Consider the following 19,192-nt stretch of genomic DNA (forward strand, 5'->3'; position numbering starts at 1 on the left):
GTCCGCTCCAGATGATTTCCACATGTCCCCTCATGTACCTCTCTCATTGCATAGTCGGCTTCCTCGGGCCCTAAACATCTGGCAAGGGGGCCATCAAAGGAACGTCTGTATAACCTACCGTCAACCATACAGTATCTCGTTGCTTTAGTTCTTAGTGCACGTGATTCCTTCGGATCCATGGGCAACTTCCCATCCACTAAATAATCCACGTACTTGTTTCGCCAATCCCAAGTCAAATTTGTTGCGTTGAATTCGACTTGGTTGGTTTCTATAACTAAATCTATCAATTGGAAAACAACACCTGAGGTCAGTCTCTTCGATTCTACCGAACAGCCTAAGTTCGCCAAAGCATCTGCCTCGGTGTTTTTCTCCTTCGGGTTATGTTGTATCGTCCATTCTCTGAAACGATGTAAGACCATTTGAACCTTCCGAAGTACTTTTGACTTTTGTCCTTCTTTATCTCGAAAGTTCCATTAATTTGGTTCACAACCAAGACGGAATCGCACTTTGATTTAATGACTTCAGCGCCCAGTCCCCGGGCTAACTCTAAACCTGCAATCAAGGCCTCATACTCAGCCTCATTGTTAGTCAATTTCTACAATGTTTTTATAGACTGACGTATAATCTCTCCGGTTTGACTTTTTAGTATGATATTGAGCCCGTACCCCTTTACATTGGATGCACCATTCGTATGTAAGGTCCAGACTCCTGATGTCTTACCTGAGGTTAGCAATAGTTCTTTTTCAACCTCGGGTAGCATTGCAGGCGTAAAATCTGCCACAAAATCTGCCATGATTTGAGACTTTATAGTTGTTCAGGGTTTGTACTCGATGTCATACCCGCTAATTTCAACTGCCCATTTCGCTAACCTACTGGATAATTCTTGTTTATGCATTATGTTTCTTAATGGGTAGGTAGTTATTACACATATTGGGTGACATTGAAAGTACGGTTTTAACTTTCTAGACGCACTTAACAATGCTAAAGAAATCTTTTCCAAGTGGGGATAACACTTCTCAGCGTCCCCTAAAGTTCTACTAACGTAATAGACCGAAAATTGCATACCTTTTTCCTCTCGAACCAGGACATCGCTTACCGCGACCTCGGATACGACCAAGTATAGGTATAACGGCTCGTTGGCCTTCGGTGTGTGCAGCAGGGGCGGGCTTGACAGATACTACTTCAATTCTTCTCAGGCTTGCTGACATTCAGGAGTCCATACGAAGTCATTTTTCTTCTTGAGCAGGAAGAAGAAACGATCACTTTTATCGGAGGATCTGGAAATGAATCTGCTTAAGGCTGTGATTCTCCTGATTAGTCTTTGTACGCCCTGATATCTTCGATGGCTTTTATCTTGTCCAGGTTAATTTCAATTCCTCGATTTGACACCATGAACCCTAGAAACATGCCTGACCCTACTCCAAAGGCACACTTCTCTGGATTCAGCTTCATGTTGTATTTGCGCAAAACATTAAAGGTTTCCTGTAAATGCTTAAAATGGTCCTTTATTTCCAGGGACTTAACTAGTATGTCGTCAATGTAAACTTCCATTATTTTTCATATCTATTCTTCAAACATTTTGTTGACTAGGCGTTGATAGGTGGCCCTAGCATTTTTTAATACGAAGGGTATTATGTTATAACAATAAGTTCCATATCGAGTTATAAAAGATGTTTTCTCCTGATCCTCAGGGTTCATTCGGATCTGATTGTACCCGGATTGTGCGTCAAGAAAACTTAACAGAGCATGTCCGATCGCCGCACCTATCATACGATCGATGTGAGGCAAAGGGAAAGAATCCTTCGGACACGCCTTATTTAAATTTTTAAAGTGAATGCAGTTTCTAAATTTTTTACCTTTCTTTGGTACGACGACGACGTTAGCTAACCAGTCCGGGTACTTAACTTCCCGGATAGACCCTATTTTAAACAACTTTGTTACCTCCTTTTTGACGAACGCGTGCTTGACTTAAACATTGGCCTTCGTTTCTGCTTTACCAGGAGGAACTCCGATCCAAGCTTAATCGATGAGTGGTTACTTCCGGTGGGATTCCTGTCATGTCTAAATGGGACCATGAAAAACAATCCGAATTAGCTATAAGAAATTTAATTAATTTATTCCTGAGCTCCGGGGTGAGTCCCGTGCCTAGGTATACCTTTCTCTCTAAGAGATGAACGAAGAGGACAACTTGTTCCAGCTCTTCTATTATTGACTTCATTGCATCAGATTCATCTTGCAACACAAAAGATCTTGGCATTCTGAAGTCATCTTCCTCTTCGGCCACCGCATTCTGTGATTGCTACTTGTCCGCGTCTGAATTTTTAGTGCGGCTTACTATTATATTCTTCAGTGTGGTTTCTTTTGGTGCTGCTTCTTTGACTGCAAACATTTCTTTGCCAGCTAGCTGCTCCTCCAGGATTATTTTTATCCCATCAGGGGTTGGAAATTTTAGCATTTTGGTGTAATGTGGAAGGTACCGCTCTCATCATGTGTATCCATGGTCTCCCAGACAAGGCATTATGCTTCATGTCTCCGTCAATAATGTAGAACTTTGTGTGTTGCACAACTCCGACTGTGTTCACAAGCAAGGTAATTTTTCCTTTGGTGGTTTCACATGCCATGTTAAACCCGTTCAAGACTCGGGTTGTTGGTATGATTTGATCCAACATACCGAGTTGTTCGACGACCTTCCATCGGATGATATTTGCCGAGCTACGTGGATCAATTAAAATATGTTTAATGTGAGTTTTATTAATAAGTACAAAGATTACCATGGCGTCATTGTAAGGCTGAGTGATGCCTTCCACTCCTCATCGCTGAACGAAATAAATCCATCTGGTACATAGTCCCTGCTCCTCTTTTCCCTCGTGATAGAGTTTTTTTTCTCTTCATGACAGGTCGTCGAGGTATTTCAACTCAACCAATGATCATGTTGATTACATATTGGGGCTCCTCAGGCTTACCTTTTTTTTTTCCTTTCCTGTTCTTATAGTTATTCCTCCCTCATTCACTCAAGAACTCTCTGAGATGGCCATTCTTGAGTAGTCGGGCTACTTCATCTATTAACCCCCCTGCAATCGTCAGTCCGATACCCGTGGGTACCATGATAGTCATATATCAACTTTGGATCCCGCTGTGAAGGGTCGGTTCGGAGTGGCTTTGGCCACGTCACTCCTTCTGTCCTTCCAATAGCCGCCACCAGGGTCGATGAGTGGACATTGAAATTATACTCCAACAACCTAAGGCTTTCTCCGGAATGTGAGACAACAGCGGTGTTGGTTTTGTACTGGAGGCCTCTGCTACATGAACCTTAATCAATCCGCCTGTCTCCTCGGTTGATCCGCCTATCACCTCGGTTCATGCTGAGACCGGGGTTACTCTTACTTTTCTCCGACTGGAAGCTGGGACTTATAGACGGGTAAGGATGATACCTATTCGAGGGGATGTATTCAGGTTCAAATACCTTTTTTGATCTGTCGTTCCTTGTCCGGGTTACTGCACTTGGTAGGAGCCCAAGCTGATCATTCTCTACTCTGATTTTTTATTCATACCTGTTGGGTACATCTGCCCAAGTCGTAGCACGAAATTCCAATAGATTTTTATTTAATTTGAGGGATGCGTTGGAACTTTAGGGATTGAGTCCCTTCGTGAATGCTTGGGTAGCCTATTCATCAGGGACCAGGGGTAACAACATTCTTTCCTACTGGAATCGGGTAATGAACTTTCTGAGTCACTCGTCATCCCTTTGGAAAATCTTGAATATGTCCGCCTTCCGTGCTTGTACCTTCCGTGCCCCTGCTTGAGCTTTCACAAAGGCATCCGCAAGTAACTCAAGAATGGGATGGAGTGTTGGGGTAGTGACCAATACCATTGCATCGCTCCTTACTGACTCGATCTCTTCTTCCTCGAGATCATTGCCGGTTATAGTACATGTATAAGCAATGATGTGCTCTTACAGGTCGATGGTTTCGTTGTACTTCGGTATGTCTGGCATTTTAAATCTCTTCGGGATCAGCTTTGGTGCTGCACTTGGAGGGAAGGGCCTTCTCACGATGTATGTGACTTCTTGACCAGTGAGAATCAGAGGGCGCTCCCGGGATTTGATCCACCCGGGAATTATAGTCATCCACTTTTTTCTCATTAGAGTCTATATGTTTGGTCAAAGCTTCGAGCATTTTTATCATCTCAGATGACTCGCCAATGGCTAGCCTATCCTGACTATCGCCGACCTCCATTTCCCTTCGAACTTGCTCAGATACTTGGTCCGGTTCTAGTTTCAACGCATCGCTGAGATCCCTTTGAAGTCGGACAATGGCTTCTTCCTGTTACTGCATGGTGACGTGGTGTTCCTGCAACAAATTATAAATCACACGTAAATTAATTTCCTCCGTCTCCCCTCCTCCATCAACATGCGGATTTTGGACCGGCTGATTGCCCACTGGATCAACAGCGGGTGCATTTTTGGGTGGCACCTCGTTGAGGTTCGCGTTGTGCTCACTAGATTCATCTTCGTTGAGATGAACGGAGTGTCTTAGGTTTGACATGATCATCCAGAAATCACAAAAACCAACAAAACAAGTGAAGGTTGTCTAGTCAATAAGCCGTCACTATTATCCTTAGACCCACGGTGGGCGCCAAACTGTTTACCCTCAAAGGAGAGCAACAATTGAATTTGCATGCGGTTTAAAGGATATGCGACCGAGCTTATTAATAATATAAATAAATGATTGAAAAATATAGAATCAATGTAAAATTAAGAGAAGATAGACTATATAACGAGTGCAAATGACCGGTCCGAGTGGGAGGAGGTTTTATCTCCTTGCTTGGACCAGAAATAAACTAAAAGAGACGAGACTTTGATGATATCGAGCCTTTATTATGAAAGTAATATTTAAGTGTTAATTGCTAATTTGAGATGGAGATGAGATGAAGGTGCCCTCTAATGGGGCTATTACATATGTTTTTATAGTGATAGTGTCCTAAACTAGTTACACAACTTAAGCTTAAACGTGGGGAAAATGGTTCCGGAAATCTCGGACACGTCCGTTGGGGCGTGATTTTCGGAGATAAGCCAGCAAAAGGATAAACTCAGATTCAGACTTATCTTCTCGAACTCTATCTTCTCGGACTCCCTTCGCGTAAGTTCAGTTTGTTCCCTTCGTCTTCTCAGACTAACCCTCAATGGTAACCCCGTGCGAGCCTTCGATGAACCGAGGTGAACTTCATGAGTTCTCACCGTACACAATAAGAATTTCTAACTTTCAGACACTTCTAGATACATTCTTATTTTTCATGTATGGGAAAAAAAATTTAAGGTGTGATTTCATATATTGAAAAGTCGCAAGGCCAGCTGCACCATTACACCAATAGATGGATATGTTCCTATGTTGAAATCATTATAGATTATCTTATAATCCTTGTGTCTTCAATTAATTTCTTTCTAATTTTTTTCATTTTCTTTAGTGATAATATTTGAAAATAATAGTGTGTTTGATACGGAGGAATATAGTTTTTGAAATATATTTTCTGATTCTTTTTATGCTTAATTGGTCAAAATATTCTTTTTAAATATAAGTTTCTTAAAATCATGCAAACGACTTTTAACAATTTAATTCATATGTTTGACTCTATTCCTAATGTTCTTGTGTCACTTGTTGTTAATGCACGGGATATGAATGAAATACCCAAGTCAATGGAATATCTTAAAATTTATCAAACTTTTGAGGTTGCATTCATGTTGCGGATGCGAAATGTGTAATCTCTAAGTGTTCAAACCATTTTTTAGTAAAATCAGTTTCTGTTTAAACAAAAAAAAAATCAGAAACAATGTTAAGAACAGAATGTAGATGAAACAGAAATTTCTGATGCCCACAAATTTCTTGTGTGTCCTTAAGAAATATAATCCCCTCATAGTTGTCAAATTTAATGGATTAATTCCTCCCAGGATAGAACAAAAAACTATTCTGCAATAGCGGCAATGCAATTTGCAGAACTTCAGCGAACTCAAATGGCGGTAGCAAATCACACTGGACACTTACGTTTTGGTTTGAAAAATATACAAAATGCAGAAGAGAGAGGGAGTAAAAATGCAAAGTTGTTGTTGTTCGAAAATTTCAGTATCGAAAACTGAGGCAGAGCCTCGGAATTTATAGCCACAGTTTGGGAAGACATGCATGTTCATAACAGGCAGTGTCTGTTCGGTATAATATTACATTTGGGAAAAAATAATTTTCGCGAATTTTTAATTTAATTTAAATTATCACAAAAAATATTAGAATTTAGGAAAATAAATAATGGCATTCAGAAAATAAATTTGGTCCAAAAAAGTTATCAATCAATCAGATCATTTGACCAAATCCAAATCCAAATCCAAATTCGAATCTGAAGCCGAGCTGAGCAACGACGACGGCGCGAGAGGATTTCCTCTTCTCAACTCTTTAAGAGCTAGAAAAAGTGTTTTTCTATATAAGCACATACATATCACTTTCCACCGCCAATGTGGGAGAATTCTCACTTGAAAAAGTTACATTTCCAAAATTTCGCTTCCTTCCAATTTTGCTTCCCTCCATTTCCTAATTCACACTTCATCTTTAAAGCTCACTACTTAGTGACTTTAAAATCTTAGCAATCCCCCACATGAAGGGGAAATGGCTATATCATGAACATGCATTAAAAAACTTGTGTGATTTGCAAGCAAGGATTAATCGCATCAGGATAAGTAGGTTTCCCTTTTAACTTTCCATAGTGAACATATGTCGGATATAATCGATCAATCAGTAGATTTGATATCTTTGAAACGTCGAACTTTGATGTACACCTAGACAACCACATGTCACACAATTAACCCTTTAATTGTCTTTGGTTCTCATTGTTGTGTTCGTTTTAGCCATGAACTACGCCTGGTCTCGTAAGTGTATCAAGAATTGGCCTTACAGAATTCTCCTTGAAGTGGCTTACACTTCACACTTACATAGGTGATTCCTGAACATGTAATCCTTTAGAAACACTATTTGACATATCCTGTGTCAAACTTAGAAACCATTAAAAAGCCTTAATTCTTCACCCTGGGTACTGAGCATTGTCTTCATCATGAGAATGGACCAAAATTTTATTTGACAATGTTGAATCGTCAATCATAACTTTGTTTGATCTCCTTGAACCTATATCTTGGGATCTCTAGTCTTTTAGGTAAATTTACCGCCATATTGACTTGTCCTCGGCCATAGTCCCACTCCCTTTGATGATTTCTCAATCGCCTCTCTAGCTAGGCCTTTTGTAAGTGGATCTGACACATTATCCTTTGACCTTACATAGTCAATTTTTATAATTCCACTAAAGAGTAGTTGTCTAACAGTATTATGTCTTTATCGTATGTGACGAGATTTTTCGTTATACATAATGCACTGAGCCCTTCCTATTGCCACTTGGCTATCGCAATGTATGCATATAGGTGCCAAAGGTTGGGGCCAAAATGGAATATCTTCCAAGAAATTTTGGAGCCATTGTGCTTCTTCACCGGCTTTGTCTAAAGCTATGAACTCAATCTCCATTGTAGAGCCGGCAATACACGTTTTTTTGGAGGACTTCTAAGACATTGCTCCTCCACCAACAATAAAAAACGTATCCACTTGTGGACTTAGTTTCATCTGATCCGGTGATCCAATTTGCATCACATTATCCCTCTATTACTGCGGGATACGAATTGTAGTGTAAAGCTACGTCTTGTGTGTATTTTAAATACCCCAAAACTTGTTTCATCGCCATCCAATGAGTTTGGTCAGGACTACTTGTGTATCAACTTGATTTACTTATCGCACAAGCTATATTTGGCGGTGTACAATTCATGATGTACATCAAACTTCCCAACACTCGAGCATACTCCACTTGAGACTTACTTTGACCTTTATTTCACACAAAATTATGGTTTAAGAATTGGAGTTCATGCTACCTTGAAGTCCAACTGTTTGAACTATTCAAGTATCATTTTGATGTAATGAGATTGAGACAATGCTAGGCCTTGAGGAGTCCTATGTATTTTAATTCCTAGAATTAAATCGGTAACTCCTAATTCTTTCATGTCAAACTTGCTAGCAAGCATATACTTAGTAGCATTAATGTCGCCAATGTCTTTACTCATTATTACCATGTCATCAACATACAAGCAAACAATGATCACATGATTTGGAGTGTTCTTAATTTAGATACATTTATCACACTCATTAATCTTAAATCTATTTGACAACATTGTTTGGTCAAATTTCACATGTCATTGTTTCGGTGCTTGTTTCGGTCCTTAAAGTGATTTAACAAGTCTGCACACCTTCTTTTCTTTTTCAGGAACCACAAACCCTCTAGGTTGTTCCATGTATATTTATTCCTCCAAATCTCCACTTAAGAAGTCAGTTTTAACATCCATTTGATGAACTTGAAGGACATACATGGAAGCCAACACTATTAATATCCGAATAGATGTAATTCTCGTTACCGAGTGAGTATGTGTCAAAATAACCAAGATCTCTAATTGTCCAAAATATTTGACAACAAGTCTTGCCTTATATTTGTCAATAGTGCCATCATCTTTCATTTTCTTTTTGAAACCTAAAGGTTTGTTCCTTAAAGGAAGATCAACCAACTCCCAAGTATGGTTGCTTAAAATGGATTCAATTTTACTACTAATTGACTCTTTCAATATTGTGCTTCTAAAGAAGACACTGCTTTCTTAAAAGTTTGAGGCTCTTTTTCCACTAAAAATGTTAAGAAATTTGGACCAAAGAAAGTAGATGTCCTTCGATGTTTGCTACGTCTTGGGTTCTCCTCATTCGGAGTACTTTCCTTTGTCTCTTCCCAAGGTCGTTTAAACGACTCACATTTCTCTTTATACGGATAAATGTTTTCAACAATTTTGCATTATCTGATTCCATTACTGTATTAACATGAATGTCGAGAATTTCTGATTTGTGAACTAGAAACCGATATTCTTTGCTATTGGTGGAATATCCTGTGAAAATAAAATCTATGGTTTTCAGTCCTATTTTCACCCTTTTGGATTTAAGAACTTGTACCTTAGCTAGACACTCCTACACTTTGAAGTATTTCAAGCTGGGATTTCTTCCTTTCCATCTCTCATATGGAATGGATTGTGTTTTTCTATAGGAAACTCGATTAAGTATTCTATTAGCCATAAGAATATCTTTCCCCCACAAGTTCTGGGGTAAACCGGAACTTAACAGCAAGGCATTCATCATTTCTTTTAATGTTCAAGGTTTTCTTTCTGCAATCCCATTGGATTGTGGAGAGTAAGGGGCAGTATTTTGGTAAATAATGCCATATTCCAAACAAATTTCTTCAAAAGGAGATTCATATTCGCTGCCCCTATCACTCCTTATCATTTTAATCATTTTGTTAACTTGAGTGTCAACTTCACTTTTGTATTGCCTCAGTGCTTCAATTGATTCATCTTTGCTATTAAGTAAATAAATATAGCAACAACGAGTATTGTTGTCAATGAAAGTAATGAAATACTTCTTTCCACTGCGAGATGGAGTTGACTTCATGTCACATACATCTATGATGAATTAAGTCTAAAGACTTTGAATTTCTTTCAATTGACTTGTAAGGATATTTAGCAAACTTAGATTCCACACAAATTTTAAATTTTAAATTATCGCATTCAAATTTAGGCAATACATCCAAATTAATCATCTTTCGTGAGGTTTTACAATTGACATGTCCTAAACGGTAATGCCATAAATCATTTAACTCAAGTAAGTAAGACGAAGCTGAAATTTTATTATTACCGGTGGCCATTATATTCAGTTTGAAAAGTCCCTCTGTAAGGAAACCTTTTCCTATGTACTTCTCGTTCTTACTTATTACAACTTTGTCTCAAATATAAGCACACGTAAAACCGTTCTTCACCTAGAAGTCGGGTAGAGACTAATTGTTTCCTAATTTTAGAAACATGACAGACGTTGTTGAGAGTCACCACCTTGCTAGAAGTCATTGTCAGAAATATCTTTCCATAACCTTTAATCTTGGCCGTTGCAGAATTTCCCATAAAAATGGTCTCATCGGGTCCGGCGGGAGCATATAAAGCGAATGCTTCTCTAGTAGCACAAATGTGGCGAGTTGCGCCAGAATCGATCTACCACTCTTTAAGATTTCCCACGAGGTTACACTCAGACCGAAAGCCAAACGTTAATAAATCAGTGAAGTTTTTATATCTTTGAACTGGAAGCCAAATGCTAATTACTCGATGAAGTTTTTATATTCTTCAAATCTAGTGGAAAAGTGAGTAGAAAGTTCGGAAAACTTTAATCTCAAAAGCAGAGTAGAAAATCCGAAGATTTTAGTCTCCAATAGAAACAAAATACATAAGATTAAACAATAAAATAGATTTCTTAAGCTTGTAATCTCTAAGTGTTCAAACAGTATTTTAGTAAAACCAGTTTCTATTCAAACAAAAAAAAAACCCGAAATAATGTCAAGAACAGAATGTAGATGAAATAGAAATTTCCAAGCCCATAAATTTCTTGTGTGTCCTTAAAAAATCTAATCCCCTCACAGTCGCCAAGATTAATGGATTAATTCCTCCTAGGATAGAACGGAAAAGTGGCAATGCAAATTGCAGAACTTCAGCGAACTCAAATAGCGATAGCAAATCACACAGGACACTTACGTTTTGGTTTGAAAAGTATGCAGAATGTAGAAGAGAGAGGGGAGTAAAAATGCAAAATTGCTGTTGTTCGAAAAAATTTCAGTATCGAAAACTAAGGCAGGGCCTCGGAATTTTTTGCCACAGTTTGAGAAGACATGCTAGTTCGTAACAGGCAGTGTCTGTTCGGTATAATATTACTGTCTGGGAAAAAATGATTTCCGCAAATTTTAAATTTAATTTAAATTATCGCGGAAAATATTAGAATTTAGGAAAATAAATAATGGCATATAGAAAATAAATTTGGTCCCAAAAGATTATAAATCAATCATATCATTTGACCAAATCCAAATCCGAGTCGACCAATGACGACGAAGCAATGAGAGTCCCTCTTCTCAACTCTTTAAGAGCTAGAAGAAGTATTTTTCTATATAAGCACGTACATATAACTTTCCACCACCAATGTGGGAGAATGCTCACTTGGAAAATTTACATTTCCAAAATTTCACTTCCCTCCAATTTTATTTCCCTCCATTTCCCAATTCACACTTCATCTTTAAAGCTCACTACTAGATGACTTTAAATCCAAACAATATATTTTTGAAATCACAAAAGAACTTAATAAATAGTACCAAAATGGAGCAAGACGTTGCAAACTCCATACTACTTGTTGAAATAGCAAAGAGAAAATTGCAAGTGTTAAGGGATGATGATTGAGATTCCCTTATTAAGGTATTATATTTTGTGTCAAATATGACATTTTGGTACCTAACATTAATGTCATATGTTAGCTCTTTAAGATCACGACATCAACTTGTTGAATATACAGTCTCACATCATTATTGTGTTAAAGCATTTTGCAAAATAATTGATTGGAAACCTCAAGAACTTAATGTTCGTTATGATGAAGTGACAACTGATTTGCTTCATGGAATAATTACTTGAATCCAATTAACTAATTTTCAAGTTTTGATATCTAGAAGATAATCAGATTGGATGATTTATACCTTTATGACTTTGATGAATTTAATATGGGTAGTCTTGAGAATCATCTTGCAAGTCATATTATTGATATTTGTAATATTGATGAAAGGTTCTCCGATCTAAATGGGCGGTTATGATTCGAACAGATTAATTCATACTAAGAAACATTCAAAATATCCTCTTGTATTCCGCTTAGTGAAATTTGCTTTACTTCTGCTAGTTATCACTGCATCCGTTGATAGTCCTTTTCAGCAATGAAGTTTATCTAGAATGACTTGCATAGTCAAATGAATGATGATTTTTTAGTGGTTACTTGGTGCCTTATATAGAAAAAGATGTGTTTGATAATATTTCTATTGATGCTATTTTATATCAAAACATTTCAAGATATGAATCTCGTCGAGTACAGTAGTGATGTTGGTCGTAGTTGCGTTTTCAATAGTTAAACTATTTTTTGATTGGATTCTTCTCGTGTTTGGTGTTTTTAATGATTAGATTCCCTTGATATAAATTTTGCCTCCACCACTGAGTGGGAGTAGGGAAAACAAGTACCCAAATGTAACATTCCAAACTTAATTGTCTCCTTCCCTCTCCTAATGCCCCCAGCTCCAAACCCCCATCCTTTTACCACCACAGCCCTACCCTGACCTGTCACTCCACACCTCATAGTGCTTTTCTAGATTACGTATAAATATTTCTGGGATAATATTTTTTACTTACTCATTAAACACCAGAAAAGTAAGTAAGAAAATCACTGCGTCCAACAAACATTTTCTAGAAAACATCTTTCAATGTAAAAAATTTACCTCGTACCAAAACACCCTGTATCGGTCGTTGTGGCTCACTTTTCTTCAAGGAGAATTTTTGTCCAACTATTCAAATTCGTTTAGTATTTTTCTATTTAAACAGTAACTATTAAAGCTCTTAAAAGTTAACTGTTCAAAATCGTTTAGTGTTTTTCTATTTAAAGAATACACATCTATTAAAGCTCTTAATGTTAATAAAGCTCTTAATGTTAACTTTTTGCGTAATTATTTGGACTCTTTTCTATTTATTCCAATTCTGCATATCTTTTATTAATCTAAATTTTCGTATATTTCCTATAATGCATATTTTAGTACATTTCAAATTTAAATGTCATTTATTTTTATTAAAACTAACAAAATTATGGGGCTTACACCTCTTTCCTTACCTTGACGCCTTTCCCCGGAGGTACTATAAAATGCGTAACTCTATATATGCTTTCGTGTTTGAAAACAATGATCACACCACAACCTATGGAATTATTGTAATACCATCGAGGGATATGAAGAGCTAGAAAAAAAGTTCCATCTATTTTTATTTAGAGATGTCGAGCTTAAAACCTTGAAATGTCACGACCCAAAAATTCTATGCTGTATCGACACCTATACCCCAACCTGGTAGGCAAACATTTACGTGTTTTATTCCAATTTCATAAATTAAAGTGGAAAAAATAAGCATGAGAATCAATAATAAGAAGCGGAAAATAGGGGAAATACAACCCCAAAATCTAGTAGTATGACTACAAGAGCCTCTAAGAGTGAACAGTATAAAGCGGAAATGTAATAGTACACTGTCTAAGGCAAAGTACAAGATAAGAAAAGATAGAAAGAGACTACGGTGCAGCGGAACATCCAGTAAGCTCACCAGAATGACTCTAACCCAACAACCTCTCAAACACGGCCTTGGGCTCCACTGGTAAACGGGTCTAGATTAGCACGTAAGAGTGTGGCAAGTGTAGCATGAGTACGGTGAACAATGTTTACTCAGTAAGTATCATGAACTGACCCTGGCAAAATAACATCAAGGATTAATCTTTGAAATACTTACGGGTACACTTTAAACAAATTAAATAGCTTGAACAGATAAAGAGTTAGCCAAAAAAATAGATTATCCCAACTGAATTAGGAGTGCTCGATTATAAGGCCAATAAAGCAATTGTTTCGCCAGTTTTTTCCTTAAAGATGTATTTTATATATATAATTGTTGTCTCAGCCGGAATAAGTCGATTATAAAAACTTATTGTGCAACATCAACGTGAGGTGTTTAATGTGTACATATTTGTTAAGATTGGAGAGTCTAATAGGGAAAAAGTATGCTGAATGCGGCTTTTCGAAGTGGCAGTAGCCCTTTCACAGAGTGTTTCCGGCTTTTTCTTTAAATGAGAATCATTTTAGTAGTAGAAGTAACATATAAAGTTAATTATAATATTCTTGGTGCTGAGATTGATTTTAATTATCAGCTCTAAATACATGCATTTCAGATCTCATATTCTTTTGGGTACATCCTGGCTTCTTCTTCTTGTACGGGAGAATTGTACTAGACTGTGATTTCATCTACTGAAAAGTCGCATGGCTTTTTATTCATTTTACGATAAGGAAAACAGCATTTCGAATATCTTCAATGGAATCGAGAACTCTACATAAATTTGGCTTATGCTTCAATAGATAGTGTCACCTGTTCGCAAGTGACACGTGTTTTATAAATTAATCTAGTAATCTTTTCTTTCCATTACAAGTTAGTTGTCTTATTTAATTTTTTTTGTTTGGATTGCCTCCTGAGAATTGCATCCATTTTTCTGAAAGACAAAATTTTGCCTAAATTGTTATTTAGTTGTTTTTTATTTTGTTTAGACAGCGGAGAACAATAACTTTTATATAATTCAAGAAAAGTTCTTATTTATGTAAAATTTGGACATTTTTTTATTTAGCATGGACCAGAATCTTCACTAAGATACGTGATACAAAATATAAAGAAGTAAACACATAAAATATTTATGATGTGATTTTTCCACGATGATTCCCCTCGGACAAAGGAGGCTCCGCGGGCCACTGAATTGCACAACCTACCTTATTAGTATCCATAATTGTCCGGGTACACCACTGAAATTAGAACATAATAGAGGTGTCAAATTGAACCGATAAATGTGTAACTCACCCAACCCAAATGAGCATTATTTTGTTGATTAATACTCCTTTTTAATCCTTTGCAGAATAGCATGCAACTGTAAAAATTTTGTTCCTTATAATACTATAATAATATTCTGTAATTTTTAACCCAAATGAGCTAGTTTAATACTAATAGAGTCGACCATAAATAATAATTATATCCTACAAATTCCTGTCATCTCAAGGTCGAGAGTAATTTTCACATTTAATCCTATTTGCTTTTCATCTTTCTGGAATATTTTAAAGATGAAGAAATCTTCGCTAAGTTTTAGCATGATCAAATTTTCCAGCTCGTGATTCCAGTTAGACAAACAAATCACATCTTTATAATCCAACATTCAAGAATAATTTGGATTGGATACCCAATCTTTTCTACTTTTTGTAACATAACTATAAAACAACATGCACTCAAGTCTTAAGCTTCTTGCAATTCAAGTTTATAGCTACTCTTTCCAAAGAATTTACTTCAAGAGTCTAATATAATTCTTGCATTAATTGCCATAGTAATTCTAGTTTTTTTCTAAACCATTCGATATCCAAAGTCCACTATCTCGATTAATTTGAATTCCTGTCAGTGTACTTCTATTTCAAGTTATTTTGTCACACTTATAAAACCTATCAACTTTAGACAATGGATACTGTGATGAAATTGGGAGCAGAAAGCCCAGTTGTGATATTCAGCAAGAACACTTGTTGCATATCTTACAGCATCGAAACCCTAATCCGAGATTTTGGAGCAAATCCAACAATTTACAAGCTTGATGAACTACCAAATGGAAATAAAATAGAGAGAGCTTTGCTTCAAATGGGATGCAAGCAAAGTACACCAACAACATTCATTGGAAAGGAACTTATAGGTGGATCTAATGAGGTCATAAGTCTCAGCATTAGGGGAAAGCTAAAGGAATTGCTCATCAAAGCTAATGCTATATGGATATGAAATAGTATTAGAGGTATAGAGTCTCTAGAATCTGAGACGGATCTAGAATCTAAACATAATAGATTCAAACTTTTTAGTTTTTACTATTGAGTCCTTTGCACTTTTGAAATCAGTATATAGCCAAATAATTGCGGAAATCTTAATATATTTTCACATATATTTATACTTCGTGTCAAAAATATTGAGTTAAGTTCAATTCATTGAACAAGGCTCCATCGGCATCTATCTAAAGTATTGTGATATGTAATACGTTTGTCAATTAAAACTAGTCGTAATTGTAGTCCTCAAGTAAGTTTTATGAGCTATTGTTTTGTATGTTCGTGTCTTCGTTTTAATAAACAATGGTAGTAGTAGTTTCAGTCATGATCATAATTAAATATATAGAACGATCTTAAGATATGCAGACTTGTTTAATTGATGCAGTATTCTTCAAAAATGAAATGAATAATAATCCCATATAATTCTAATTTGTATAATACATTGAAGACTAACAAAATTTCAATCAACTACTCCTGTTTTCTAGCATTTAGCTACCACAGAAAACAAAAACAAAAAGTTACACTTAATTTGACGATAAAAATATTTGTTGTATTGACGAGTTTAGATTACTTATATAAATTGATACTGCTTAAAAAAAAAATTGGTGAAATAGATACTTTTATTCGTAATAATTATGCATCATAACAAAAGCTAGGTCAATGCAGACTATATGAGTAGTAATGTGATAGTTAACACTTAGACTACTATTACAAGCTGTAGAAAATAACAAGATATTGAGGATCAGATGAATGAATTATTCATGTATTTTCTCATGCTTACGGTACATATTGTGGTTGTATATATACAAGTATACAACAAGTCACAAGTTGCTTTACTATGTTAAATTAGAGTTTTACAATGAGTTGGACTATTACATAGGTAAGGATAAAAACTATGTCTACCTAATCAGGAAAAACCTAGCCTGCGTGTGATTTAGTCGGTGTCACAGTCTAGATCAAATTCTTCAACACTTCCCCTCAAGCTAGTGAGGGATGACGGTACCAGTCCTAACTTTCTCAGAATCCTATAAACAACTGCTCAGTTAGTGCCTTCGTACGAATGTCAACTTGCTGGTCCTTTGATCTAACAAACTCTAACAAGTTGTCCACTAGCAAACTTTACCCTAACAAAATGATAGTCCATCTCAACATGTTTTATTCTAGCATAGACATGTATAATGCACTCAAATTATCACAGAACAATGTAGGTGCAGCCTTTAGACAAAGCCTAATGTCATTCAAAATATATGGTATCCATGTCATTTCAGTTATTGTTGTGGCTAGTGCTCTATACTCAGCCTCAACCCTAGATCGTTCTACTGTATTCTATTTCTTGGATTCCCAAGATATATAGTTTTCTCCAAGGTAGATGTTGTAGCTTGTAGTTTATATTCTAGTCATAGAACATCCTCCCCGATCTACAGCTGAGAAATCATATGATCTGATTGGTGAGTTAGACAGAATTCTTTAATGCAAACTGGCCTGTGCACTTCAAATAACTAAGGATTTTTTTCACAGCTTGATAACGACATTATTTGGACTTTGCATGAATTGGCTCGTCAAATTCACTACATGAGTTATGTCTGTTCTTGTGAGCGTTTAGTATTGTACGAGGGAAACAATACTTCTATATACTGAAACATCCACTGGATACCTACAACTTCCTATAAACCATGTTTTTGGGCTAGTACTGCCCTTAATTACTGCTTTAGCAAGTGCCATATCACCTTTGGCAAGTAACTTTGCAACATACTTACTCTAATTTAGATGGATGCCACCAGTGAAGTAAGTTACCTCAATACCGAGAAATTTAGAGATCCAAGGTCCTTCGTAGCAAACATTTTCTCTAATAAAATAATATTTCTGAGATCAGTGTAGTATGGATCCAAGACAATTATGTCATAGACATATAAGAAAAGCAGAACTGTGTCTCTCTTAAAATGCAACACAAATAATGAAGAGTCTGATTCGCTACACTTGAATCCAAGATGAAGTAGATATAGGTTGAACCTGTCATACCAGGCTTTAGGTGTCTGCTTAAGATCATAGAGTGCTCTTTTTAAAGAGGCACATTGTTTCGGTACCTGGGATTAATAAATTAAAACCTGATAGCTAGCTCATGTACACTTCCTCTTGTAGATGTGCATGCAAGAATGCATTCTTGACATCTAAATACCTGATACACCACTGGAGACTAACAACAACTGAGATGACTGTTTACCCCGAATTTGGATAATCAATTAAATTTGTGAGTGGGTATAAGATATGTGGTTAAGTCTCAATCTTCTTGATAAGAGAAAGATATGTATATAGATATGATATGAAGAGAGCAATGATAATCGGTGGTTTGCTCTAGACTCGAGTATCTACTAACAAATGAGTGTTATTTGATTTAGAAAACGTAAGAGATAAAGCACAGCAAATATGGACCGAAATCTGATATGAGAGAGATTCTTATATATAGTTTGCTATTCCCAAGTGTTCTTGATATGAAAAAGCCGACCCCTTAAGAGGGGGACAATGCCCCTTATTTATAGTAGTGCCCTATGGGCTTCTTACAACATGAACAATAAAATAATGATGAAAAAGCTCTGAGTTGGATTAGGTTGGGTTAGGTTGGCTGTACGGTCTGACACCCGTACGATTGCAGTTGAGCATGGCAGGACGCTATCGACGCGTGGCAACCGCGTAACGAATCTCCCGGATCAACGGCCATGACCAAAACGGACTAACGGCCAGGATCTCCCGGACTAACGACCACGATCTCCCGGACTAACGGCCACGATCAAACGGACTAACGGTTATGATCAAATGGACCAACGGCCACGATCAAACGGACCAGCGGCCACGATCAGTTCGGACTAGCGGCCCCGGTCAAACGGACCAACGGCCACGATCAATTCGGCTATGGAGAAATCGGACCAGATGATGATCTTCCCTCTTTTCCTTCGATCTCTGGTCTTACCGGTTTTAACATATGTTCGATTTTTACCGTATACAATGACTACTCTTATAATAGTGTCTTTCATAACTGAGCTAAAGGTTTCTTCAAGTTGTGAATATCCTTTGGCAACTAGTCTTGCCTTGTACCTGTCTATGAATCCATTTGGGTCTTGAACACCCACTTGTAGCAACTATATTCATACCAGTTGTCTAACGCACCAATATTGATATATTATTTTAGTGAAGTGCATTAATCTCTTCTTGCATAGTTGAAAACCACTTTGGGTAGTTGACTGTATCATTCACTATCTATAGTTCCTTGATTGTGATCTCTTTAGCTTATAACAGACATGTGTGATTCATATGTATGGATTTTGCTTTTAGCCTTTTCACTGTGTCATGAATTTGTATATTTGAAGTGTGATATTTTGTTGACTCTGCCTCCTCAGCAGGTTCTTCTGATAAGAAAATAATTTTATCATCTTTGTTGGCCTTGTTTACCCCAGATTTGGTAACCAATTGAATTTGTATGTGGATATAGGATATGTGCTTGGGCCTAAATATGGATTACAAATAGTGGATAAGAACGCTTTTTAATACACAAATAAGGAGCATAAATACCGGCTGCTTACGCATATGACGAGTTGATTGAAGAGGTTAAACA

The 19,192-nt window shown here is 36.8% G+C and overlaps 1 protein-coding gene across 1 annotated transcript; it reads left to right on the forward strand.

Annotated features, from left to right (window-relative positions):
* Positions 1 to 15,055: 15,055 nt before the first annotated feature.
* Positions 15,056 to 15,716, forward strand: LOC132615692 (monothiol glutaredoxin-S1-like). Its single transcript, XM_060330302.1, has one exon. The coding sequence runs from the start codon at positions 15,239 to 15,241 to the stop codon at positions 15,545 to 15,547; it is 309 nt and encodes a 102-aa protein (XP_060186285.1). The 5' UTR covers positions 15,056 to 15,238; the 3' UTR covers positions 15,548 to 15,716.
* Positions 15,717 to 19,192: the final 3,476 nt, after the last annotated feature.

Source organism: Lycium barbarum, chromosome 10 (assembly GCF_019175385.1).
Source record: "Lycium barbarum isolate Lr01 chromosome 10, ASM1917538v2, whole genome shotgun sequence".
Classification (NCBI taxonomy): Eukaryota; Viridiplantae; Streptophyta; class Magnoliopsida; order Solanales; family Solanaceae; genus Lycium; species Lycium barbarum.